We start from the raw sequence: 25,874 nt of genomic DNA on the forward strand, positions 1-25,874 counted from the left end.
ACTGTTACCCGAATGTTACAAACTTGAACCTGAAGGAAACGATCTTGTAGAGTCAGTCATTTAGTCTTTGACTCTGCTGGGGTGAAGTGAAACTGCTGTTCCAGATGTTATCTCAGAGCAGAAAGAGGCCACAGCAGAGATGATCTCCTCTGATCATCGTCAGCAGCAGCGAGTGTTTCTGCAGACGGGTTCGGGCAGCTCACAGATGATGTCACAGTCTGAAAGCCCGTGTGTTCTCTGGGTTTATGGTGTATACATATATATAATACACATATATAATACATATCATATACATATATATAACATATATATATATATAATATATATAACATATATATTATACCTGAGAAATAAGAAGTGAACTACATGAAGCCGGAGACCGGCCGGCGAACACTGAAACCATCTTTTCTTTCACTGTTTTAAAGTTTAAGCCTCTGACAAACGCAAACCTGGACTCCGATTGGCTGGAATTGGACTGCATCTTTGAAGCGACCTGAGGCGACCTTTGCTTACATCATCAGGTCGTATCTCACAGAAACAAACGGCTGATCAACAAAAACTTTATTAAACAGAAATCAGCTGAAACATTTCATCAGAAAAGATAAAAACACGCTCAGGCCACCAAACCGACCAATCGGATCGCAGGAGCTGCTACGAGGTCACCGACAGGTCAGCTGGGTGTCTGCTTCACGCTCTGAGGGCGCTCACGCCACCGTCCGATGTGTCACGCCACCGTCCGATGTGTCACGCCACCGCCCGATGTGTCACGCCACCGTCCGATGTGTCACGCCACCGTCCGATGAGTCACGCCACCGTCCGATGTGTCACGCCACCGTCCGATGTGTCACGCCACCGTCCGATGAGTCACGCCACCGTCCGATGAGTCACGCCACCGTCCGATGTGTCACGCCACCGTCCGATGTGTCACGCCACCGTCCGATGTGTCACGCCACCGTCCGATGAGTCACGCCACCGTCCGATGAGTCACGCCACCGTCCGATGAGTCACGCCACCGTCCGATGTGTCACGCCACCGTCCGATGTGTCACGCCACCGTCCGATGTGTCACGTGACCGAGTCTGCGTGGACGGTGGAGACTTTATCGATGGAGCGCAGGAGCTGAGAGACCAAACGGAGAGTTTCTGCTTCGCCCAGCAGCTGCCTGAACACACACACACACGTGCACACACACACACGCAAACACACACACAGGTGGTGATGTCAGACAAGTGGAGGTGACACACACGTACAGTCCTGTTTTCTGCTTTCACTGCCTCTAACACACACACATCTGCGTGTGTTTGTGTGCATGTATGTGTGCATGTGTGTGTGTGTGATTGTGCCTCTGTGTGTGTGTGTGTGTGTGTGCATGTGATTGTGTCTGTGTGTGAGATTGTGCCTCTGTGTGTGTGTGTGACTGTCTGTGTGTGTGTGTGTGTGTGATTGTGTGTGTGTGTGCGTGTGTGTGTGTGTGATTGTGTGTGTGTGCGTGTGTGTGTGTGTGATTGTGTCTGTGTGTGTGTGTGTGTGTGCATGTGATTGTGTCTGTGTGTGAGATTGTGCCTCTGTGTGTGTGTGTGACTGTCTGTGTGTGTGTGTGTGTGTGATTGTGTGTGTGTGTGCGTGTGTGTGTGTGTGTGTGCATGTGTGTGTGTGTGTGTGATTGTGTGTGTGTGCGTGTGTGTGTGTGTGTGATTGTGTCTGTGTGTGTGTGTGTGTGTGATTGTGTGTGTGTGTGTGTGTGAATGTGTCTCTGTGTGTGTGTGTGTGTGTGTGTGTGTGTGTGATTGTGTGTGTGTGTGATTGTGTCTCTGTGTGTGTGATTGTGTGTGTGTGCATGTGTGTGTGTGTGTGTGATTGTGTGTGTGTGTCTCTGTGTGTGTGTGATTGTGTCTGTGTGTGTGTGCGTGTGTGTGTGTGTGATTGTGCCTCTGTGTGTGTGTGTGTGTGTGCATGTGTGTGTGTGTGTGTGATTGTGTGTGTGTGCGTGTGTGTGTGTGTGTGATTGTGTCTGTGTGTGTGTGTGTGTGTGATTGTGTGTGTGTGTGTGTGTGAATGTGTCTCTGTGTGTGTGTGTGTGTGTGTGTGTGTGTGTGATTGTGTGTGTGTGTGATTGTGTCTCTGTGTGTGTGATTGTGTGTGTGTGCATGTGTGTGTGTGTGTGTGATTGTGTGTGTGTGTCTCTGTGTGTGTGTGATTGTGTCTGTGTGTGTGTGCGTGTGTGTGTGTGTGATTGTGCCTCTGTGTGTGTGTGTGTGTGTGCATGTGATTGTGTCTGTGTGTGAGATTGTGCCTCTGTGTGTGTGTGTGACTGTGTGCATGTGTGTGTGTGTGTGTGTGTGTGTCTCTGTGTGTGTCTGTGTGTGTGCGTGTGTGTCTCTGTGTGTGTGCGCATGTGTGTGTGTGTGTGTGTGTGTGTGCGCGCATGTGTGTCTGTGTGTGTGTGATTGTGTCTGTGTGTGTGTGTGTGTGTGTGTGTGTGTGTGTGTGTGCGGATGTGTGTGTGTGTGTGTGTCTGTGTGTGTGCGTGTGTGTCTCTGTGTTTGTGCGTGTGTGTGTGTGTGTGTGTGTGTGTGTGTGTGTGCAGGTACTGACCGGATGGAGGAGTGGGCGTGGCTTGCGGTCTTGCTCAGGTACTCGGACGCCATCTGAGCGTTTTGTCTCATCGTCATGACGACCTGAGATTCAGCCGCTTTCAGATGGTTGTTCTCCGAGCGCAGGGCGTCCGCCTCCACCTCAAACACACACACAGCGTTCACACACGGTCACGGCTTCCTGTCCCACGCCACGTTTCACCAAACAGTGACTCCGCCCCCTGTCTCACCTGCAGCTGCTGAAGCTCCGCCTTCAGTTTAGAGACGCCGTTTTCTGCTTTCACTGCTCGCCTCTAACACACACACACACACACACACACACACACACACAGACACACACAGACACACATTTCAGTTTATGTTAAAGCGTGTTTGTAAACACGTGATCAGCTGTGTACGTGCGTGTGCGTGTGTGCGTGCGTGTGTAAGTGCGTGTGTATGTGCGTGCATGCGTGTTTATGTGCGTGTGTGCGTGCGTGTGTAAGTGCGTGTGTATGTGCGTGCGTGCGTGTGTGTGTATGTGCGTGCATGCGTGTGTGCGTGTGTATGTGCGTGCATGCGTGTTTATGTGCGTGTGTGCGTGTGTAAGTGCGTGTGTATGTGCGTGCGTGTGCATGCGTGTGTAAGTGCGTGCATGCGTGTTTATGTGCGTGTGTGCGTGCGTGTGTAAGTGCGTGTGTATGTGCGTGCGTGCGTGTTTATGTGCGTGTGTGCGTGCGTGTGTAAGTGCGTGTGTATGTGCGTGCATGCGTGTTTATGTGCGTGTGTGCTTGCGTGTGTAAGGGCGTGTGTATGTGCATGCGTGTGTATGTGCGTGCATATGTGCGTGCATGCGTGTGTGCGTGCATATGTGCGTGCATATGTGCGTGCATGCGTGTGTGCGTGCATATGTGCGTGCATGCGTGTGTGCGTGTATATGTGCGTGCATGCGTGTTTATGTGCGTGCATGCGTGTGTGCGTGTGTATGTGCGTGCATGCGTGTATATGTGCGTGCATGCGTGTTTATGTGCGTGCATGCGTGTGTGCGTGTGTATGTGCGTGCATGCGTGTGTGCGTGTGTATGTGCGTGCATGCGTGTATATGTGCGTGCATGCGTGTTTATGTGCGTGCATGCGTGTATATGTGCGTGCATGCGTGTTTATGTGCGTGCATGCGTGTGTGCGTGTATATGTGCGTGCATGCGTGTGTGCGTGTGTATGTGCGTGCATGCGTGTATATGTGCGTGCATGCGTGTTTATGTGCGTGCATGCGTGTGTATGTGCGTGCATGCGTGTGTGCGTGTGTATGTGCGTGCATGCGTGTGTGCGTGTATATGTGCGTGCATGCGTGTGTATGTGCGTGCATGCGTGTGTATGTGCGTGCATGCGTGTGTGCGTGTATATGTGCGTGCATGCGTGTGTGCGTGTATATGTGCGTGCATGCGTGTTTATGTGCGTGCATGCGTGTGTATGTGCGTGCATGCGTGTGTGCGTGTATATGTGCGTGCATGCGTGTGTGCGTGTATATGTGCGTGCGTGCGTGTGTGCGTGTTTATGTGCGTGCATGCGTGTGTATGTGCGTGCATGCGTGTGTGCGTGTTTATGTGCGTGCATGCGTGTGTATGTGCGTGCATGCGTGTGTGCGTGTTTATGTGCGTGCATGCGTGTGTGCGTGTATATGTGCGTGCATGCGTGTGTGCGTGTTTATGTGCGTGCATGCGTGTGTATGTGCGTGTGTGCGTGTATATGTGCGTGCATGCGTGTGTGCGTGTATATGTGCGTGCATGCGTGTGTATGTGTGTGCATATGTGCGTGCATGCGTGTATATGTGCGTGCATGCGTGTGTGCGTGTATATGTGCGTGCATGCGTGTGTGCGTGTATATGTGCGTGCATGCGTGTTTATGTGCGTGCATGCGTGTTTATGTGCGTGCATGCGTGTGTGCGTGTATATGTGCGTGCATGCGTGTGTATGTGTGTGCATATGTGCGTGCATGCGTGTGTGCGTGTATATGTGCGTGCATGCGTGTGTATGTGTGTGCATATGTGCGTGCATGCATGTGTGCGTGTATATGTGCGTGCATGCGTGTGTGCGTGTATATGTGCGTGCATGCGTGTATATGTGCGTGCATGCGTGTGTGCGTGTATATGTGCGTGCATGCGTGTTTATGTGCGTGCATGCGTGTTTATGTGCGTGCATGCGTGTGTGCGTGTATATGTGCGTGCATGCGTGTTTATGTGCGTGCATGCGTGTTTATGTGCGTGCATGCGTGTGTGCGTGTATATGTGCGTGCATGCGTGTGTATGTGTGTGCATATGTGCGTGCATGCGTGTGTATGTGTGTGCATATGTGCGTGCATGCGTGTGTGCGTGTATATGTGCGTGCATGCGTGTGTATGTGCGTGTACGTGCGTGTGTATGTGCGTGCATATGTGCGTGTACGTGTGTATGTGCGTGCATGCGTGTGTACGTGCGTGTGTGCACGTGCATGTGTGTGTGCATGTGTGCGCACCGTCATCAGGTGCAGGTTCTGCTCCACAGACTGCACCATGCTCTCCAGGTCCTGCACCTCCTTCTCCTCCTGACGCCTCCTCTGCAGCAGCTCCTGCGACAGCTCCGACACCCTGTGGGGGGGAGAGAGGCATTCTGGGTAAACACTCAGTGAGGCCCTGCTGCGCTGTGATTGGCCGGTGCTGACCTGTGCTGGTTGGCCTCGGCTGTCCTCTGCAGCTCCCTGATGGTTCTCCTCAGCAACATGTTCTCCTCCCCGAGCTGAGACACAACATGTGGAACGTGTGATCAGTGGAACATGTGATCAGTGGAACATGTGATCAGTGGAACATGTGATCATGTGATCTGTGGTCACCTGTTGCATCAGGCTCCTCCCCCTGCTGGAAGCGGCTGCTTCAGCCAGCGAGGTCTCATCGTCTGCTTCGTAGTTCTTCTCTCCTCCTTCAGGGTTGGAACAGAACCTGAGATAAAGAGTCCAACAGAGCCTTCAGTTATCAGGCCCCTCTCTGAGGAACCAGCTGCCAGTTTGGGAGGCAGAGCCCTCAGTTATCAGGCCCCTCTCTGTGGAACCAGCTGCCAGTTTGGGAGGCAGAGCCTTCAGTTATCAGGCCCCTCTCTGTGGGACCAGCTGCCAGTTTGGGAGGCAGAGCCCTCAGTTATCAGGCCCCTCTCTGAGGAACCAGCTGCCAGTTTGGGAGGCAGAGCCTTCAGTTATCAGGCCCCTCTCTGTGGAACCAGCTGCCAGTTTGGGAGGCAGAGCCTTCAGTTATCAGGCCCCTCTCTGTGGGACCAGCTGCCAGTTTGGGAGGCAGAGCCTTCAGTTATCAGGCCCCTCTCTGTGGAACCAGCTGCCAGTTTGGGAGGCAGAGCCTTCAGTTATCAGGCCCCTCTCTGAGGAACCAGCTGCCAGTTTGGGAGGCAGAGCCTTCAGTTATCAGGCCCCTCTCTGTGGAACCAGCTGCCAGTTTGGGAGGCAGAGCCTTCAGTTATCAGGCCCCTCTCTGTGGAACCAGCTGCCAGTTTGGGAGGCAGAGCCTTCAGTTATCAGGTCCCTCTCTGTGGGACCAGCTGCCAGTTTGGGAGGCAGAGCCTTCAGTTATCAGGCCCCTCTCTGTGGAACCAGCTGCCAGTTTGGGAGGCAGAGCCTTCAGTTATCAGGCCCCTCTCTGTGGAACCAGCTGCCAGTTTGGGAGGCAGAGCCTTCAGTTATCAGGTCCCTCTCTGTGGGACCAGCTGCCAGTTTGGGAGGCAGAGCCTTCAGTTATCAGGCCCCTCTCTGTGGAACCAGCTGCCAGTTTGGGAGGCAGAGCCTTCAGTTATCAGGTCCCTCTCTGTGGAACCAGCTGCCAGTTTGGGAGGCAGAGCCTTCAGTTATCAGGCCCCTCTCTGTGGAACCAGCTGCCAGTTTGGGAGGCAGAGCCTTCAGTTATCAGGTCCCTCTCTGTGGAACCAGCTGCCAGTTTGGGAGGCAGAGCCTTCAGTTATCAGGCCCCTCTCTGTGGAACCAGCTGCCAGTTTGGGAGGCAGAGCCTTCAGTTATCAGGCCCCTCTCTCTCCCCAGGGACCAGAACCGGACCCAGACCTGAGGATGGCTGGAATTTTCTCTGCACAGCCAATCAAAGGACCCCATCAGATCCAAACACCTGACTCACCTGGTCTCCTCCTCCTCGGTGCTGTCCACACCTGACCGGAAGCTCCGCCCCCACTCCTCCTCCTGATTGGACGGAAAGCGAACGTGAGGAGAGCCACAGAAAGCTGGCTGCTGTGACATCACATGAACAGCGATGACCTCATCAGAGAGGCTGATGACATCACCCACCTGTGCAGCCGGGTGAGTGACCTCATCAGAGACAGGAGTCAGGACCGGTGTGGTGTTCTGGTTCTGGTGTCTGCATACCTCCCCACCAGTCTGGTCCCGCTCCTGGTCCTGGTCCCAGTCCTGGTCCTGGTCCCGGTCCCGGTCCTGGTCCTGGTCCTGGTCCCGGTCCTGGTCCTGGTCCCGGTCCTGGTCCTGGTCCTGGTCCCGGTCCTGGTCCTGGTTCTGGTCCTGGTCCCGGTCCTTCCAGCGGAGAAACTCTTTGAAGGAGAACGGGTTCAGCTCCTCTTCCACCTCCTCCTCATCATCTGGACAAAGATGAAGAATTATTGATCAGATCTGGTCCGGGTCCAGGTCCGGGCGGGTTCAGATAGAAATGGAATAGAATAGAAAATACTTTCTTCATCCCCCAATGGGGGAAATTCAAATTAATCAAGTAGCTCAACTTTAGTTTTTAAATATTTACAATGATTGCATTAACAACAACAATAATAATACCAATTCTAGTAAAAAAAAACAAATACTACTACTAACTGATAATAATAATAAATTACTAAATAAACAAATAAATAAATAAATTAATAAATCAAGATGTCCTCTGGGTCCACAGCAGACTCAGAACCGGACCGGACTGCGGGACTCACCGTCTGTGATGATCAGGCTCTTCCCGCCTCTCTGTCGGGACATTCCGGCCCAGAGACAGACGTGCGGCTCGGTTCGGCTCGGCTCGGCTCGGCTCGGTTCGGTTCGGCTGTTAGCGGCACATGTTGATGATCTTGTGGATCTGCTGGTCCCACTGTGTCTCCTACTTCTTCCGGACCCGGACCCGGAAACACACCGTCTTGCTCAAAGTCCACGTGACCTTCCTCCAACTTCTGATAGGCTCGGGCTGTCACGTGACTTCAGGAGGGAAACGGCACAAGGAACTGAACTTCCAGCCAGATCTCCGGGAAAAACAGCCGCACACGTGTCGTGTTTCACGGACTCTGGCCGGTGTGTTTTGGACCGGCTCGGTACCGGAGGAGAGCCGCTCTGCAGCGGGCCGTCTGACCGGTGAGTGCGCGCTTCATGCCGGCGCGCTGACCCGGTTCTGCGCGGCGGGCTGGGCTGGTAAAGCGCGTCCTTTTTGGTGCTGGTTTTCTGGATTTCTGGGCGAACAGTTCAGTGTTTTTTTTGTTGACTTTGAGCCGAATTGAAGAGTGACCCGTCAGACACGCGGAGAACCTTCAAAAATGTTCTTCAGTGTTTGAGGTTTTAACAGACCGACAAGATGCTGTTAAATTGGAAAGTTTTCAAATGCAGTTCAGTGCTCAGCACCTTTGGGACTTTGACCTGTTTAGAAAATAGAATAGAAAAAATACTTTGTTCATCCCCCAATGGTGGAAATTCAAATGAGCCAAGTAGCTCAACATTTTTTTTTAAATATTTATGATTGTATTGTATTAACAATAATAAAAGAACAATAATAATACCAAAACGTTTAGACGGTGGGACAGGACCCAACATGTCCTGTGATGTGTCTTCAGGGCCAGAATGTCTGAAGAGGTTCCACCTGAGGGGGGGCCGTCCCAGCCCCAGACCCAGTCCCAGACCCAGTCCCAGACCCAGTCCACCCTGTCCCCGTCCCAGGCCAGGTCCCAGTCTCAGGCCGCTTCCAGCTCGTCCAGCGGGCCGACCTCGGGCAGCCAGTCGTCCAGCGGCTCGGGGACTCTGAGCAGCGTGGACACCATCCCCGTCACGCTGCCGTCTGTCCCCGAGGAGCCAGAACCGCAGCCCTGGGGCCGCCTGCTGCCGATGGCCCGAGGCTTCAGGAGCCACGGTAACCGCTCTGACATCACTGTGACATCACTGTGACATCACTGTGACACGAATGTGACCAGGGGCGAGGCTAGGGTATTTTTAGTGGTGCCAAGGCCCCACCGTGAGACAGCTCAGCACATTTTAAAAATATTATATTATGCAAAAACACTTTTTGCTCAAGGATGCATTATGTTAGAGACCATTTTATTTATTTTCTAGCATTTGTTTTTGTTTTAACCCTTTACTCCCAAAATAAATGCTGAGTTATCTTCAGTATGTGTCTCAGGCTCTCTGTTGTAGAACACGTAAAACACGACTCAAAGCAAAACTAATACGGCTCCAAAATTTATAAATATACTCACTAAATGTACTCAATTAGTGAGAAATAATGTGCCTCTGTGAGCACTGGGGGCTTGGGCCCCCCTAAAGACCAGATCCTAAACCGCCCCTGACTCTGACACCACTCTGACATCACAGTAACCATAGCAACCAGTACCTGACCTTGCTTACCCGTCCACAGACTGCATGGAGGACCAGTACCTGTTCGGCCGGGACTCCAGGTGTGACTACGTCCTGGACGATCCGGATGAGAGAGGATCCACCAGGTTCAGGATCTACAGCAAGAGACACTTCAGGGTCTACAGGGTGAGACAAAAACCGGAGAACAGGTTCCACAGGCTGTCCTGTTGGTGGTTCTGACACCTGTCTGTCCTCCACCTGTCTGTCCTCCACCTGTCTGTCTGTCCTCCACCTGTCTGTCTGTCCTCCACCTGTCTGTCCTCCACCTGTCTGTCTGTCCTCCACCTGTCTGTCTGTCCTCCACCTGTCTGTCTGTCCTCCACCTTTCTGTCCTCCACCTGTCTGTCTGTCCTCCACCTGTCTGTCTGTCCTCCACCTGTCTGTCTCTCCTCCACCTGTCTGTCTCTCCTCCACCTGTCTGTCCTCCACCTGTCTGTCCCCCTCCACCTGTCTGTCTGTCCTCCACCTGTCTGTCTCTCCTCCACCTGTCTGTCCCCCTCCACCTGTCTGTCTCTCCTCCACCTGTCTGTCTGTCCTCCACCTGTCTGTCCTCCACCTGTCTGTCCCCCTCCACCTGTCTGTCTCTCCTCCACCTGTCTGTCCCCCTCCACCTGTCTGTCCCCCTCCACCTGTCTCTCCTCCACCTGTCTGTCTCTCCTCCACCTGTCTGTCGTCCTCCACCTGTCTGTCTCTCCTCCACCTGTCTTTCTCTCCTCCACCTGTCTGTCTCTTCTCCACCTGTCTGTCTCTCCTCCACCTGTCTCTCCTCCACCTGTCTGTCGTCCTCCACCTGTCTGTCCCTCCTCCACCTGTCTTTCTCTCCTCCACCTGTCTGTCTCTCCTCCACCTGTCTGTCTCCCTCCACCTGTCTGTCCCTCCTCCACCTGTCTGTCTGTCCTCCACCTGTCTGTCTCTCCTCCACCTGTCTGTCTCTCCTCCACCTGTCTGTCGTCCTCCACCTGTCTGTCCCTCCTCCACCTGTCTGTCTGTCCTCCACCTGTCTGTCCCCCTCCACCTGTCTGTCTCTCCTCCACCTGTCTGTCCCCCTCCACCTGTCTGTCTGTCCTCCACCTGTCTGTCCTCCACCTGTCTGTCCCCCTCCACCTGTCTGTCTGTCCTCCACCTGTCTGTCTCTCCTCCACCTGTCTGTCGTCCTCCACCTGTCTGTCCCTCCTCCACCTGTCTTTCTCTCCTCCACCTGTCTGTCTCTCCTCCACCTGTCTGTCTCCCTCCACCTGTCTGTCCCTCCTCCACCTGTCTGTCTGTCCTCCACCTGTCTGTCTCTCCTCCACCTGTCTGTCGTCCTCCACCTGTCTGTCTGTCCTCCACCTGTCTGTCCCCCTCCACCTGTCTGTCCCCCTCCACCTGTCTGTCTCTCCTCCACCTGTCTGTCCCCCTCCACCTGTCTGTCTCTCCTCCACCTGTCTGTCTGTCCTCCACCTGTCTGTCCCCCTCCACCTGTCTGTCCCCCTCCACCTGTCTGTCTGTCCTCCACCTGTCTGTCTCTCCTCCACCTGTCTGTCTCTCCTCCACCTGTCTGTCCCCCTCCACCTGTCTGTCCCCCTCCACCTGTCTCTCCTCCACCTGTCTGTCGTCCTCCACCTGTCTGTCTCTCCTCCACCTGTCTTTCTCTCCTCCACCTGTCTGTCCCTCCTCCACCTGTCTGTCTGTCCTCCACCTGTCTGTCCCCCTCCACCTGTCTGTCCCCCTCCACCTGTCTGTCCCCCTCCACCTGTCTGTCTGTCCTCCACCTGTCTGTCCCCCTCCACCTGTCTGTCCCCCTCCACCTGTCTGTCTCTCCTCCACCTGTCTGTCTGTCCTCCACCTGTCTGTCCTCCACCTGTCTGTCCCCCTCCACCTGTCTGTCTGTCCTGCACCTGTCTGTCTCTCCTCCACCTGTCTGTCCCCCTCCACCTGTCTGTCTCTCCTCCACCTGTCTGTCTGTCCTCCACCTGTCTGTCCTCCACCTGTCTGTCCCCCTCCACCTGTCTGTCTGTCCTCCACCTGTCTGTCTGTCCTCCACCTGTCTGTCCCCCTCCACCTGTCTGTCCCCCTCCACCTGTCTGTCCTCCACCTGTCTGTCCCCCTCCACCTGTCTGTCTCTCCTCCACCTGTCTGTCTCTCCTCCACCTGTCTGTCTGTCCTCCACCTGTCTGTCCTCCACCTGTCTGTCCCCCTCCACCTGTCTGTCTGTCCTCCACCTGTCTGTCTCTCCTCCACCTGTCTGTCCCCCTCCACCTGTCTGTCTCTCCTCCACCTGTCTGTCTCTCCTCCACCTGTCTGTCTGTCCTCCACCTGTCTGTCCTCCACCTGTCTGTCCTCCACCTGTCTGTCTGTCCTCCACCTGTCTGTCTGTCCTCCACCTTTCTGTCCTCCACCTGTCTGTCTGTCCTCCACCTGTCTGTCCTCCACCTGTCTGTCTGTCCTCCACCTGTCTGTCCCCCTCCACCTGTCTGTCCTCCACCTGTCTGTCTGTCCTCCACCTTTCTGTTCTCCACCTGTCTGTCCTCCACCTGTCTGTCCCCCTCCACCTGTCTGTCTCTCCTCCACCTGTCTGTCTCTCCTCCACCTGTCTGTCCTCCACCTGTCTGTCCCCCTCCACCTGTCTGTCTGTCCTCCACCTGTCTGTCCTCCACCTGTCTGTCCCCCTCCACCTGTCTGTCTGTCCTCCACCTGTCTGTCTGTCCTCCACCTGTCTGTCCCCCTCCACCTGTCTGTCTCTCCTCCACCTGTCTGTCTGTCCTCCACCTGTCTGTCCTCCACCTGTCTGTCCTCCACCTGTCTGTCCTCCACCTGTCTGTCCTCCACCTGTCTGTCCCCCTCCACCTGTCTGTCTCTCCTCCACCTGTCTGTCCCCCTCCACCTGTCTCTCCTCCACCTGTCTGTCTCTCCTCCACCTGTCTGTCGTCCTCCACCTGTCTGTCTCTCCTCCACCTGTCTTTCTCTCCTCCACCTGTCTGTCTCTTCTCCACCTGTCTGTCTCTCCTCCACCTGTCTCTCCTCCACCTGTCTGTCGTCCTCCACCTGTCTGTCCCTCCTCCACCTGTCTTTCTCTCCTCCACCTGTCTGTCTCTCCTCCACCTGTCTGTCTCCCTCCACCTGTCTGTCCCCCTCCACCTGTCTGTCTCTCCTCCACCTGTCTGTCCCTCCTCCACCTGTCTGTCTGTCCTCCACCTGTCTGTCTGTCCTCCACCTGTCTGTCCCCCTCCACCTGTCTGTCCCCCTCCACCTGTCTGTCTCTCCTCCACCTGTCTGTCTGTCCTCCACCTGTCTCTCCTCCACCTGTCTGTCCCCCTCCACCTGTCTGTCTCTCCTCCACCTGTCTGTCTGTCCTCCACCTGTCTGTCCCCCTCCACCTGTCTGTCCCCCTCCACCTGTCTCTCCTCCACCTGTCTGTCGTCCTCCACCTGTCTGTCTCTCCTCCACCTGTCTGTCTCTCCTCCACCTGTCTGTCTCTCCTCCACCTGTCTGTCTCCCTCCACCTGTCTGTCCCTCCTCCACCTGTCTGTCTCTCCTCCACCTGTCTGTCTCTCCTCCACCTGTCTGTCTGTCTCTCCTCCACCTGTCTGTCTGTCCTCCACCTGTCTGTCTGTCCTCCACCTGTCTGTCCCCCTCCACCTGTCTGTCTCTCCTCCACCTGTCTGTCTGTCCTCCACCTGTCTGTCTGTCCTCCACCTGTCTGTCCCCCTCCACCTGTCTGTCTGTCCTCCACCTGTCTGTCTCCCCTCCACCTGTCTGTCTCTCCTCCACCTGTCTGTCTGTCTGTCCTCCACCTGTCTGTCTCTCCTCCACCTGTCTGTCTCTCCTCCACCTGTCTGTCTCTCCTCCACCTGTCTGTCTCTCCTCCACCTGTCTGTCTGTCCTCCACCTGTCTGTCTGTCCTCCACCTGTCTGTCCCCCTCCACCTGTCTGTCTCTCCTCCACCTGTCTGTCTGTCCTCCACCTGTCTGTCTGTCCTCCACCTGTCTGTCCCCCTCCACCTGTCTGTCTGTCCTCCACCTGTCTGTCTCCCCTCCACCTGTCTGTCTCTCCTCCACCTGTCTGTCTGTCTGTCCTCCACCTGTCTGTCTCTCCTCCACCTGTCTGTCTGTCCTCCACCTGTCTGTCTGTCCTCCACCTGTCTGTCCCCCTCCACCTGTCTGTCCCCCTCCACCTGTCTGTCCTCCACCTGTCTGTCTGTCCTCCACCTGTCTGTCTGTCCTCCACCTGTCTGTCTGTCCTCCACCTGTCTGTCTGTCCTCCACCTGTCTGTCGTCCTCCACCTGTCTGTCTGTCCTCCACCTGTCTGTCCCCCTCCACCTGTCTGTCTGTCCTCCACCTGTCTCTCCTCCACCTGTCTGTCCCCCTCCACCTGTCTGTCCCCCTCCACCTGTCTGTCTCTCCTCCACCTGTCTGTCCCCCTCCACCTGTCTGTCTCTCCTCCACCTGTCTCTCCTCCACCTGTCTGTCGTCCTCCACCTGTCTGTCCCTCCTCCACCTGTCTTTCTCTCCTCCACCTGTCTGTCTCCCCTCCACCTGTCTGTCTCTCCTCCACCTGTCTGTCCCCCCTCCACCTGTCTGTCTCTCCTCCACCTGTCTGTCTCTCCTCCACCTGTCTGTCCCTCCTCCACCTGTCTGTCCCCCCTCCACCTGTCTGTCCCCCCTCCACCTGTCTGTCCCCCCTCCACCTGTCTGTCCCCCCTCCACCTGTCTGTCCCCCCTCCACCTGTCTGTCTCTCCTCCACCTGTCTGTCTCTCCTCCACCTGTCTGTCCCCCCTCCACCTGTCTGTCCCCCTCCACCTGTCTGCCCCCTCCTCCACCTGTCTGCCCCCTCCTCCACCTGTCTGCCCCCTCCTCCACCTGTCTGTCTCTCCTCCACCTGTCTGTCCCCCCTCCACCTGTCTGTCCCCCTCCACCTGTCTGTCCCCCGCCACCTGTCTGCCCCCTCCTCCACCTGTCTGCCCCCTCCTCCACCTGTCTGCCCCCTCCTCCACCTGTCTGCCCCCTCCTCCACCTGTCTGTCTCTCCTCCACCTGTCTGTCCCCCCTCCACCTGTCTGTCCCCCTCCACCTATCTGTCCCCCGCCACCTGTCTGTCCCCCGCCACCTGTCTGCCCCCTCCTCCACCTGTCTGCCCCCTCCTCCACCTGTCTGCCCCCTCCTCCACCTGTCTGTCCCCCGCCACCTGTCTGCCCCCTCCTCCACCTGTCTGTCTCTCCTCCACCTGTCTGTCCCCCCTCCACCTGTCTGTCTCTCCTCCACCTGTCTGTCCCCCCTCCACCTGTCTGTCTCTCCTCCACCTGTCTGTCTCTCCTCCACCTGTCTGTCCCCCCTCCACCTGTCTTTCTCTCCTCCACCTGTCTGTCTCTCCTCCACCTGTCCCCCCTCCACCTGTCTGTCCCCCCTCCACCTGTCTGTCTCTCCTCCACCTGTCTGTCCCCCCTCCACCTGTCTGTCTCTCCTCCACCTGTCTGTCCCCCTCCACCTGTCTGTCCCCCCTCCACCTGTCTGTCTCTCCTCCACCTGTCTGTCCCCCCTCCACCTGTCTGTCTCTCCTCCACCTGTCTGTCTCTCCTCCACCTGTCTGTCCCCCCTCCACCTGTCTGTCCCCCGCCACCTGTCTGCCCCCTCCTCCACCTGTCTGCCCCCTCCTCCACCTGTCTGTCTCTCCTCCACCTGTCTGTCCCCCCTCCACCTGTCTGTCCCCCGCCACCTGTCTGCCCCCTCCTCCACCTGTCTGTCTCTCCTCCACCTGTCTGTCCCCCCTCCACCTGTCCCTCAGGAGGGCTCTGAGGTCTTCGTGGAGGACTACAGTAACAACGGCACGTTTGTTGACGGCGTCCTGGTCGGTAAAGATAAGAAACTTCCTCTGATCAACAACGCCGTCCTTTCTCTGGCAGAGCAGAGAAATAAAGGTAACACCGTCCCCCCCGTCTCTCACCCGTCTCACCCGTCTCACCCGTCTCACCTGTCTCTCACCTGTCTCCCCCCTGTCTGCAGTGTTCGTCTTCATCGACCTCATGTCAGACGATCAGTCCAGTTTACCAAAAGGCCTGCAGGACAAATACCTGCTGACTCGACGAATCGGCACGTGAGTCTCCTCCCCTGTACGTGATGTCACTTCCTGTGTGTGGTGTCACTTCCTGTGTGTGGTGTCACTTTCTGTGTGTGATGCCACTTCCTGTGTGTGATGTCACTTCCTGTGTGTGGTGTCACTTCCTGTGTGTGATGCCACTTCCTGTGTGATGCCACTTCCTGTGTGATGCCACTTCCTGTGCGTGTCACTTCCTGTGTGTTTCAGAGGCGTGTGCGGCGAGGTGCGCCTGGGGTTCGAGCGCTCCACCTGCCGCAGGTTTGCGGTGAAGATCATCAACAAGAAGAACTTCCAGTCTGAGGGGGTGAGTCACCGCTGCTGCGCTCCGATTGGTCGACAGCTGCGCTCGTCTCCTTCCTGCTTCCTCAGAACTACAAACATGGCGTCTGGACACTCATCAGGCTGAGGTCGGCCATCATGTGACCAGTTTATTCTGTTGTCCAATCACAGACGGCGACCCGGAATGCAAAGACGGAGATAGAGATCCTGCAGAGGATCGACCACGTGAGTGTGACACCAACGAAGAAGAAGCCTGCACACAGGTTCCACCTCCAACTGAACATGTCTCCTTCTTTGTGTCCTCATTCTCTGTCCTCGTTTCCTTGTTTCCTCTCCTCTGTTCCGTCCTTGTTTCCTCTCCTCTGTTCCGTCCTTGTTTCCTCTCCTTGTCTCCTGCAGCCTTGCCTCATAAAGACTGAGGACTTCTATCAGACAGAGGACAGTTACTACATCGTGCTGGAGATGTGAGTTAAAGCCTGTGTGTGTGTGTGTGCTCGTGTGTGTGTGTGTGCTTGTGTGTTTGTGTGTGCACGTGCTCGTGCCCGTGCGCTGACGCTGCGCTCCCCGTGCAGGATGGAGGGCGGCGAGCTCTTCCACAGAGTGAAGTCGAAGCAGCAGCTGAACGAAGGCGTCACCAAACTTTACTTCTACCAGATGCTCTGCGCCGTCCAGGTGAGCCCCAGCTGCTGTTGCTACGGTAACTGGCCCACACAGGTAACGCAGGTAACGGTGTGTGTGCTCAGTACCTCCACAGGAACGGGATCATCCACCGGGACCTGAAGCCCGAGAACATCCTGCTGTCCTCCAACGAGGACGACTGCCTCATTAAGGTACGCGGCGCCACCTTCCTCACAGTCGTCATCCTCGTGATGTCACGGCGTGCAGCCTGTAACCACACCTGTGTGCCAGGTGAGCGACTTCAACCAGTCCAGGATCCTGGAGGAGGCGGCGCTGATGCGGACGCTGTGCGGGACGCCGTCCTACCTGGCCCCGGAGGTCTTCACCCACGCCTCCACCACCGGCTACGGCCTCGCCGTGGACGCCTGGAGCCTCGGCGTGCTGCTGTTTGTGTGGTAGGCCCCGCCCCCTCCTGCACCTGTCTCACCCGCACGCTGACAGGAAGGTCTGAGCGTTTCCGTCTGTCTGTCCGTCAGTCTGAGCGGCTACGCCCCGTTCCACGAGAGCTTCAGCGATCGTTCGGTCACAGAGCAGATCATCCGAGGAGAGTTCACCATGGTCCCGTCCAAGTGGAGACGCGTCTCCAGCCAAGGTACCGTCACCAGTTCACTTCGGTTTATATAGCCTTCAGTATATATATCTTTATTTATATAGATATATATAGCCACGTCTCAGGTCACTTCAAAGATACAATCCAATTCATTCTCATACAATCAAATCAAACTGAATAAATTCCAGATTAGTCCAATTCATACAGAACCAAATAAAAAGTTTCACGAAAGTTCGACTGTGGAGAGAAAAAACTCCCTTTGAACAGGAAGAAAACTCCATGAGGGCCTGATAACTGAAGGCTCTGCCTCCCAAACTGGCAGCTGGTTCCACAGAGGGGGGCCTGATAACTGAAGGCTCTGCCTCCCAAACTGGCAGCTGGTTCCACAGAGAGGGGCCTGATAACTGAAGGCTCTGCCTCCCAAACTGGCAGCTGGTTCCACAGAGAGGGGCCTGATAACTGAAGGCTCTGCCTCCCAAACTGGCAGCTGGTTCCACAGAGAGGGGCCTGATAACTGAAGGCTCTGCCTCCCAAACTGGCAGCTGGTTCCACAGAGAGGGGCCTGATAACTGAAGGCTCTGCCTCCCAAACTGGCAGCTGGTTCCACAGAGAGGGGCCTGATAACTGAAGGCTCTGCCTCCCAAACTGGCAGCTGGTTCCTCAGAGAGGGGCCTGATAACTGAAGGCTCTGCCTCCCAAACTGGCAGCTGGTTCCACAGAGAGGGGCCTGATAACTGAAGGCTCTGCCTCCCAAACTGGCAGCTGGTTCCACAGAGAGGGGCCTGATAACTGAAGGCTCTGCCTCCCAAACTGGCAGCTGGTCCCACAGAGAGGGGCCTGATAACTGAAGGCTCTGCCTCCCAAACTGGCAGCTGGTTCCACAGAGAGGGGCCTGATAACTGAAGGCTCTGCCTCCCAAACTGGCAGCTGGTTCCTCAGAGAGGGGCCTGATAACTGAAGGCTCTGCCTCCCAAACTGGCAGCTGGTTCCACAGAGAGGGGCCTGATAACTGAGGGCTGGTTTCATCTTGTTGCAGCGAAGGATGCGGTGAGGAAGCTGCTGGTGGTGGACCCGGCCCAGAGGATGAGCATCGATGAGGCCCTGCAGCACCCCTGGTTGCAGGTGAGTTCTGGCCCGACGGTGCAGCTGGATGGTGTGATGGAGGCGGCTCACGCTGCCCGATGTTTGTAGGATCCGGAGATGCTGACGACGGCTCGCAGACTCATGTACCCGTCAGAGGGAGAGGCTGCCGGCCCTGGCCCGCCTCCTGGCCCGCCTCCTGGCCCGCCTCCTGGCCCGCCTCCTGGCCTGCCTCCTGGCCCGCCTCCTGGCCCCTCCCCTGCTTCCATGGTAACCACACACTCAGACACATACATTCACGCTTTAATGGTGACGCCGCCCCTTAAGATGTTACAAACTTTAACCTTGTAGCATCCAAGCATATGAATAATGATTGAAAAAAATCATTTTGGCTCTTCTTGCATCTTTTTGGGTGGGAATAAACCAATATTTTTGGAATTGGGCTATTTTTGATCATTTTAGGCCATGTAGCATATTTGCAGCTGCGGGCTTTCCTGATTAATTTAGTTCACAAAACCAAGTCATTCTGTGCAGATCGTTATAGTGAAAGTTCACCAGTAACTGCTGCTAGCACAATAAAATGTATATAATAAACCTTTCTTGAACATTTTTAATACAAAGTGCGGAACGCAACCATCATAAACTTTCCATTCAACAACAAATCAAACAGATTTCACAGATCTTTGTGAAAAAGTGAAGCACATATAAAATGTAATGTACATAAAAATGTAATGTAATTAAAAATGTGCACATGAAGCTAATAAAAAAATGCAAAAAAATAATCATAATACAATTTACATTTGAATAATGTAATATAAATAAAAATATAATGTAAATAAATAGCTTGTTGCATATCTGCAACTGTGGGTGCTACAAGGTTAAAAAACAGCTGAAAACACATTATACACCCTTATTACCATTATACAGCCTTCTACTAGTTTTATAAATTCTATTATTATTACTCTTTATATATTACATTTGTTTCAATCATTTCTCTATTATTAGTACTTTATCTTTCTTTTATATCTACCCCCCCCCCCCCGAGTAACATGTTCTATTGTGCTCTATTTTGTTATTCTTTTAGTAATTACACTTTATTTACTTTGTATATTGATCTTATTTGTAAAGCACATTGAGCTACATTCTGTGTATGAAAGGTGCTGTATAAATAAATTATTATTATTATTAACTGCCCTGCCGCCCCACAGGAGGCGGAGTCAGCATCAGGAGAATCCTCGAGGAGGAAACGAGGAAGAGAAGAAGATGATGATGATGAAGAGCGTCCTGCTAAGCGGAGCTAAGCCCCGCCCACTACCTCTCTGTAGAGGAGCTTTTGTAAATAAAGTTTTTTATGTGTTTCTGGTTCTGACCCGCTTTATCAGCTGAGTGCTGTTCAGGTTCTGGTGTGGTTCCGGTTTAAGACTCTTAACGGGTTTGAAAACCTGCATTTTCAGCTTCATGCACCAGAAAATAAACTCGCTTTCAAATGAACCAGTCACAGTGATTCTGTCCTCATGCGGTTCCTGGGGTTCCAGAGGTTCCTGGGGTCCCTGCGGTCCCTGCGGTCCCTGGGGTTCCAGGGGTTCCTGGGGTTCCTGGGGTCCCTGCGGTCCCTGGGGTTCCAGAGGTTCCTGCGGATCCAAAGGTCCCTGCGGTTCCTGGGGTTCCAGAGGTTCCTGGGGTTCCTGTGGATCCAAAGGTCCCTGCGGTCCCTGGGGTTCTTGGGGTCCCTGCGGTCCCTGGGGTTCCAGAGGTTCCTGGGGTTCCTGTGGATCCAAAGGTCCCTGCGGTCCCTGGGGTTCCAGAGGTTCCTGGGGTTCCTGCGGATCCAAAGGTCCCTGCGGTCCCTGGGGTTCTTGGGGTCCCTGCGGTCCCTGGGGTTCCAGAGGTTCCTGGGGTCCCTGGGGTTCTTGGGGTCCCTGCGGTTCCTGGGGTTCCAGAGGTTCCTGGGGTCCCGGGGGTTCCTGCGGTCCCGGGGATTCCTGCGGTCCCTGGGGTTCCAGAGGTTCCTGGGGTTCCTGTGGATCCAAAGGTCCCTGCGGTCCCTGGGGTTCCAGAGGTTCCTGGGGTTCCTGCGGATCCAAAGGTCCCTGCGGTCCCTGGGGTTCTTGGGGTCCCTGCGGTCCCTGGGGTTCCAGAGGTTCCTGGGGTCCCTGGGGTTCTTGGGGTCCCTGCGGTTCCTGGGGTTCCAGAGGTTCCTGGGGTCCCGGGGGTTCCTGCGGTCCCGGGGATTCCTGCGGTCCCTGGGGTTCCAGAGGTTCCTGGGGTCCCTGGGGTTCTTGGGGTCCCTGCGGTTCCTGGGGTTCCAGAGGTTCCTGGGGTCCCGGGGGTTCCTGCGGTCCCGGGGATTCCTGCGGTCCCTGGGGTTCCAGAGGTTCCTGGGGTCCCGGGGGTTCCTGCGGTCCCGGGGATTCCTGCGGTCCCTGGGGTTCCAGAGGTTCCTGGGGTCCCGGGGGTTCCTGCGGTCCCTGGGGTCCCTGCGGTCCCGGGGGTTCCTGCGGTCCCTGGGGTCCCTGCGGTTCCTGCGGTACCTGGGGTACCTGCGGTTCCTGCAGTTCCCGGGGTTCCTGCGGTTCCCGGGGTTCCTGCCAGGTCCAACAGAACCAACGGTGGGTTTTACCCAAAGAGACAAACACTCTGAGGTGGGGGCGGGTCGATCCAAATGGTGACAGAATCAGTACCGCTGGAATCTGGGTAGTGACCCAAAGAATGAGGTCGCTGATCCAAGCAGGGGGGCGGGGCTCCATCAGCCAGGGGGAGGGGCTCAGCCTTAGAGATGGGGGGGCGGGGCTCCATCAGCCAGGGGGAGGGGCTCAGCCTTAGAGATGGGGGGGCGGGGCTCCATCAGCCAGGGGGAGGGGCTCAGCCTTAGAGATGGGGGGGTCGGGGCTCAGCCTTAGAGATGGGGCGGGGCTCCATCAGCCAGGGGGAGGGGCTCAGCCTTAGAGATTGGGGGGGTCGGGGCTCCATCAGCCAGGGGGAGGGGCTCAGCCTTAGAGATTGGGGGGGTCGGGGCTCCATCAGCCAGCGGGAGGGGCTCAGCCTTAGAGATTGGGGGGGTCGGGGCTCAGCCTTAGAGATGGGGCGGGGCTCCATCAGCCAGGGGGAGGGGCTCAGCCTTAGAGATTGGGGGGGTCGGGGCTCAGCCTTAGAGATGGGGCGGGGCTCCATCAGCCAGGGGGAGGGGCTCAGCCTTAGAGATTGGGGGGGTCGGGGCTCCATCAGCCAGCGGGAGGGGCTCAGCCTTAGAGATTGGGGGGGTCGGGGCTCAGCCTTAGAGATTGGGGGGGTCGGGGCTCAGCCTTAGAGATGGGGGGGGGCTCCATCAGCCAGCGGGAGGGGCTCAGCCTTAGAGATTAGGGGGGGGGGGAGCTGCCATCCAGAGGGAGCTGGGAGTAGAGCCGCTGCTCCTCCACACAGAAAGGAGTCAGCTGAGCTGGTTCCTCTGTTAGGAGGCCTCCTGGGAGGAGGCCCCGGGTCAGAACCAGAACCCTCTGGAGGGATTATAGATCCCATCTGACCTGGGAACACCTCGGGACCCCCAGGAGGAGCTGGAGAGGGGGATGGATGGGTTTCCCTGCTGGACCTGCTGGTTCTGACCTCAGATCAGAGGAAGACGATGGATGAACATCCTCCAGCTGAACCCTGATGACACAGTTTAACTTAAAAATGATTTGTACTTTAAACAACAAGGTTTCAGGTCTGAACCAGGACCAGACTGTCCTGGTTAAAGGTTAAAGGTCACCCCAAGGTCAGAAACCCCAGAGCTACATCTCAGACTCTGCAGGCCTCAGTTAGCATGTTAAAGGTTAAAGGTCACCCCAAGGTCAGAAACCCAAGAGCTACATCTCAGACTCTGCAGGCCTCAGTTAGCATGTTAAAGGTTAAAGGTCACCCCAAGGTCAGAAACCCAAGAGCTACATCTCAGACTCTGCAGGCCTCAGTTAGCATGTTAAAGGTTAAAGGTCACCCCAAGGTCAGAAACCCAAGAGCTACATCTCAGACTCTACAGGCCTCAGTTAGCATGTTAAAGGTTAAAGGTCACCCCAAGGTCAGAAACCCAAGAGCTACATCTCAGACTCTACAGGCCTCAGTCAGCATGTTAAAGGTTAAAGGTCACCCCAAGGTCAGAAACCCAAGAGCTACATCTCAGACTCTACAGGCCTCAGTCAGCATGTTAAAGGTTAAAGGTCACCCCAGGATTTTGGGCCTTTGTTCAGACGTTAAAGAGTCTCAGCTTCACCCCAACAGATGTGTGATGAGTGTCTGCTGCCAGCAGGGGGAGCTGCAGGACCAGATGTTTTCGTACATCACAGCATCGCGGTCGTCGTCACAGGAAACTTCACAGAAGTCAGAAAGAGGAAGAAGAGAAGAAGGAAGTAAGAGAGAACAGAGGCTGCAGCAGACCGACAGAAACAGAAGGGCTGAGGATTAAAGTGTCGTTAGCAATAAAGTGTCGTAAGCACCGGTCCGTCAGCAGACATGTCCTCGCGCCCTGAGAGTAAGACAGGTGAGCGTCTTTCATCTACTCGTATAAAACTCCTCTTCCTGCCACTGTCCCTCCACCAGCTGAATTCAGCGCAGATGTTTCTCCCTTTGGGTGGTATGATGCTAACGCTCTCCTCTCCAGCCTCTCCCTTTGGTTGGTATGATGCTAACGCTCTCCTCTCCAGCCTCACACTTTGGTTGGTATGATGCTATCGCTCTCCTCTCCAGCCTCACACTTTGGTTGGTATGATGCTAACGCTCTCCTCTCCAGCCTCTCCCTTTGGTTGGTATGATGCTAACGCTCTCCTCTCCAGCCTCACACTTTGGTTGGTATGATGCTAACGCTCTCCTCTCCAGCCTCACACTTTGGTTGGTATGATGCTAACGCTCTCCCCTCCAGCCTAACACTTTGGTTGGTATGATGCTAACGCTCTCCTCTCCAGCCTCACACTTTGGTTGGTATGATGCTAACGCTCTCCTCTCCAGCCTCACACTTTGGTTGGTATGATGCTAACGCTCTCCTCTCCAGCCTCACACTTTGGGTGGTATGATGCTAACGCTCTCCTCTCCAGCCTCTCCCTTTGGTTGGTATGATGCTAACGCTCTCCTCTCCAGCCTCACACTTTGGTTGGTATGATGCTAACGCTCTCCCCTCCAGCCTAACACTTTGGTTGGTATGATGCTAACGCTCTCATCTCCAGCCTCACACTTTGGTTGGTATGATGCTAATGCTCTCCTCTCCAGCCTCTCCCTTTGGTTGGTATGATGCTAACGCTCTCCTCTCCAGCCTCTCCCTTTGGTTGGTATGATGCTAACGCTCTCCTCTCCAGCCTCACACTGGGTGGTATGATGCTAACGCTCTCCTCTCCAGCCTCACACTGGGTGGTATGATGCTAACGCTCTCCTCTCCAGCCTCACACTTTGGTTGGTATGATGCTAACGCTCTCCTCTTCAGCCTCTCCCTTTGGTTGGTATGATGCTAACGCTCTCCTCTCCAGCCTCACACTGGGTGGTATGATGCTAACGCTCTCCTCTCCAGCCTCACATTTGGTTGGTATGATGCTAACGCTCTCCTCTCCAGCTTCTCCCTTTGGTTGGTATGATGCTAACGCTCTCCTCTCCAGCCTCACACTTTTGTTGGTATGATGCTATCGCTCTCCTCTTCAGCCTCACCCTTTGGTTGGTATGATGCTAACGCTCTCCTCTCCAGCCTCACACTTTGGGTGGTATGATGCTAACGCTCTCCTCTCCAGCTTCTCCCTTTGGTTGGTATGATGCTAACGCTCTCCTCTCCAACCTCACCCTTTGGTTGGTATGATGCTATCGCTCTCCTCTCCAGCCTCACACTTTGGTTGGTATGATGCTAACGCTCTCCCCTCCAGCCTAACACTTTGGTTGGTATGATGCTAACGCTCTCCTCTCCAGCCTCTCCCTTTGGTTGGTATGATGCTAACGCTCTCCTCTCCAGCCTCTCCCTTTGGTTGGTATGATGCTAACGCTCTCCTCTCCAGCCTAACACTTTGGTTGGTATGATGCTATCGCTCTCCTCTCCAGCCTCACACTTTGGTTGGTATGATGCTAACGCTCTCCTCTCCAGCCTCTCCCTTTGGTTGGTATGATGCTAACGCTCTCCTCTCCAGCCTCTCCCTTTGGTTGGTATGATGCTAACGCTCTCCTCTGCAGCCTCACACTTTGGTTGGTATGATGCTAACGCTCTCCTCTCCAGCCTCACACTTTGGTTGGTATGATGCTATCGCTCTCCTCTCCAGCCTCACACTTTGGTTGGTATGATGCTAACGCTCTCCTCTCCAGCCTCTCCCTTTGGTTGGTATGATGCTAACGCTCTCCTCTGCAGCCTCACACTTTGGTTGGTATGATGCTAACGCTCTCCTCTCCAGCCTCACACTTTAGTTGGTATGATGCTAACGCTCTCCTCTCCAGCCTCTCCCTTTGGTTGGTATGATGCTAACGCTCTCCTCTCCAGCCTCACACTTTGGTTGGTATGATGCTATCGCTCTCCTCTTCAGCCTCACACTTTGGTTGGTATGATGCTTTCGCTCTTCTCTTCAGCCTCACACTTTGGTTGGTATGATGCTAACGCTCTCCTCTCCAGCCTCACACTTTGGTTGGTATGGTGCTAATGATGCTAACGCTCTCCTCTCCAGCCTTTGGTTGGTATGATGCTAACGCTCTCCTCTCCAGCCTCACACTTTGGTTGGTATGATGCTAACGCTCTCCTCTCCAGCCTCACCCTTTGGTTGGTATGATGCTAACGATGCTAACGCTCTCCTCTGCAGCCTCACACTTTGGTTGGTATGATGCTTTCGCTCTTCTCTTCAGCCTCACACTTTGGTTGGTATGATGCTAACGCTCTCCTCTCCAGCCTCACACTTTGGTTGGTATGGTGCTAATGATGCTAACGCTCTCCTCTCCAGCCTTTGGTTGGTATGATGCTAACGCTCTCCTCTCCAGCCTCACACTTTGGTTGGTATGATGCTAACGCTCTCCTCTCCAGCCTCACCCTTTGGTTGGTATGATGCTAACGATGCTAACGCTCTCCTCTCCAGCCTCACACTTTGGTTGGTATGATGCTAACGCTCTCCTCTCCAGCCTCACCCTTTGGTTGGTATGGTGCTAATGATGCTAACGCTCTCCTCTCCAGCCTTTGGTTGGTATGATGCTAACGCTCTCCTCTCCAGCCTCACACTTTGGTTGGTATGATGCTAACGCTCTCCTCTCCAGCCTCACACTTTGGTTGGTATGATGCTAACGCTCTCCTCTCCAGCCTCACACTTTGGTTGGTATGATGCTAACGCTCTCCTCTCCAGCCTCACACTTTGGTTGGTATGATGCTAACGCTCTCCTCTCCAGCCTCACCCTTTGGTTGGTATGATGCTAACGATGCTAACGCTCTCCTCTGCAGCCTCACAGTTGGCGTCTCTCACCATGAAGCTGAAATCGAAACTCCACCCGCAGTGGGTCAGACCGTCTGAGCGACTCAGGTCCACGCCGTCCCAGAAGGGGAAACCACCCGACCTGGACCTGCAGCAGCAGCAGCAGGTACCCGCAGACCGCAGACGGGAAGAGATCAATTCAGTCAATCAGGAACCATCTGGGTCAGAAATGCGCTCCGTTTCGTAAATGGGTTTAGTATAAAAACAAAACAAAGACCACCACTCTGACACTTCTCAACAGACAAACACAATAACCATTGACAGCAGTTCATTAACAGGGTAACCATCAGCCTAACTTACAGACAGCCAGTCAGTAAATAAACATATTGATCCAGTTTATCCAGTCGGGCGTATCTCACCCTCTCGTAGGCAGCTAGCTGTGCCATTGTTGTAGTCCATTCTTCATAAGGAGGGGTGGGTGGGGGGGGGGGGGTATCTCATCCTCCAGTGTTTTAGTTGTATCCGTTTAGCTTTTGTAAGAGCCAAAATAATCAATCTTTTCTCAAAACACGACATGTCATTGTCCCTTAGCTCAGTGGTCGATCCCAGTTTAAAAT

General features: G+C 54.9%; 3 protein-coding genes across 6 annotated transcripts in view; 2 read left to right on the plus strand and 1 right to left on the minus strand.

The window, feature by feature from the left end:
• Positions 1 to 546: 546 nt before the first annotated feature.
• entr1 (endosome associated trafficking regulator 1) lies at positions 547 to 7,733 on the minus strand. 3 transcript variants are annotated; one of them, XM_075466973.1, is made up of 9 exons: positions 7,541 to 7,733; positions 6,978 to 7,204; positions 6,733 to 6,794; positions 5,436 to 5,541; positions 5,268 to 5,341; positions 5,082 to 5,193; positions 2,824 to 2,886; positions 2,595 to 2,734; positions 547 to 1,157 (listed from the first exon to the last, which is right to left on the minus strand). In XM_075466973.1, the coding sequence occupies exons 1-9, from the start codon at positions 7,581 to 7,583 to the stop codon at positions 1,025 to 1,027; spliced, it is 960 nt and encodes a 319-aa protein (XP_075323088.1). In that variant the 5' UTR covers positions 7,584 to 7,733; the 3' UTR covers positions 547 to 1,024. The 3 variants fall into 3 exon arrangements, with proteins under 3 accessions (XP_075323088.1, XP_075323086.1, XP_075323087.1); XM_075466971.1 differs by having other exon boundaries at positions 6,900 to 7,204; XM_075466972.1 differs by having other exon boundaries at positions 547 to 1,161; positions 6,900 to 7,204.
• A 79-nt stretch (positions 7,734 to 7,812) lies between these two features.
• chek2 (checkpoint kinase 2) lies at positions 7,813 to 19,231 on the plus strand. Of its 2 annotated transcripts, XM_075466974.1 has the most exons (15): positions 7,813 to 7,949; positions 8,423 to 8,715; positions 9,217 to 9,341; positions 14,977 to 15,109; positions 15,195 to 15,285; positions 15,496 to 15,592; positions 15,739 to 15,792; positions 15,967 to 16,031; positions 16,140 to 16,239; positions 16,311 to 16,397; positions 16,477 to 16,640; positions 16,722 to 16,837; positions 17,832 to 17,917; positions 17,987 to 18,145; positions 19,084 to 19,231. In XM_075466974.1, exons 2-15 carry the CDS (start codon positions 8,430 to 8,432, stop codon positions 19,174 to 19,176), a joined length of 1,656 nt encoding a protein of 551 aa, XP_075323089.1. In that variant the 5' UTR covers positions 7,813 to 7,949; positions 8,423 to 8,429; the 3' UTR covers positions 19,177 to 19,231. The 2 variants fall into 2 exon arrangements, with proteins under 2 accessions (XP_075323089.1, XP_075323090.1); XM_075466975.1 differs by lacking the exon at positions 19,084 to 19,231 and having other exon boundaries at positions 17,837 to 17,917; positions 17,987 to 18,073.
• A 2,921-nt stretch (positions 19,232 to 22,152) lies between these two features.
• LOC142381773 (rap guanine nucleotide exchange factor 1-like) overlaps positions 22,153 to 25,874 on the plus strand; it is a 40,605-nt gene continuing 36,883 nt past the window's right edge. Inside the window, exons 1-2 of the mRNA XM_075466976.1 lie at positions 22,153 to 22,385; positions 25,287 to 25,423. Of these exons, the coding sequence (XP_075323091.1) occupies positions 22,358 to 22,385; positions 25,287 to 25,423 (165 nt within the window). The 5' untranslated portion in view covers positions 22,153 to 22,357. The remainder of the gene's footprint in view (positions 22,386 to 25,286; positions 25,424 to 25,874) is intronic.

Source organism: Odontesthes bonariensis, chromosome 6 (genome assembly GCF_027942865.1).
Source record: "Odontesthes bonariensis isolate fOdoBon6 chromosome 6, fOdoBon6.hap1, whole genome shotgun sequence".
NCBI classification, from domain to species: Eukaryota; Metazoa; Chordata; class Actinopteri; order Atheriniformes; family Atherinopsidae; genus Odontesthes; species Odontesthes bonariensis.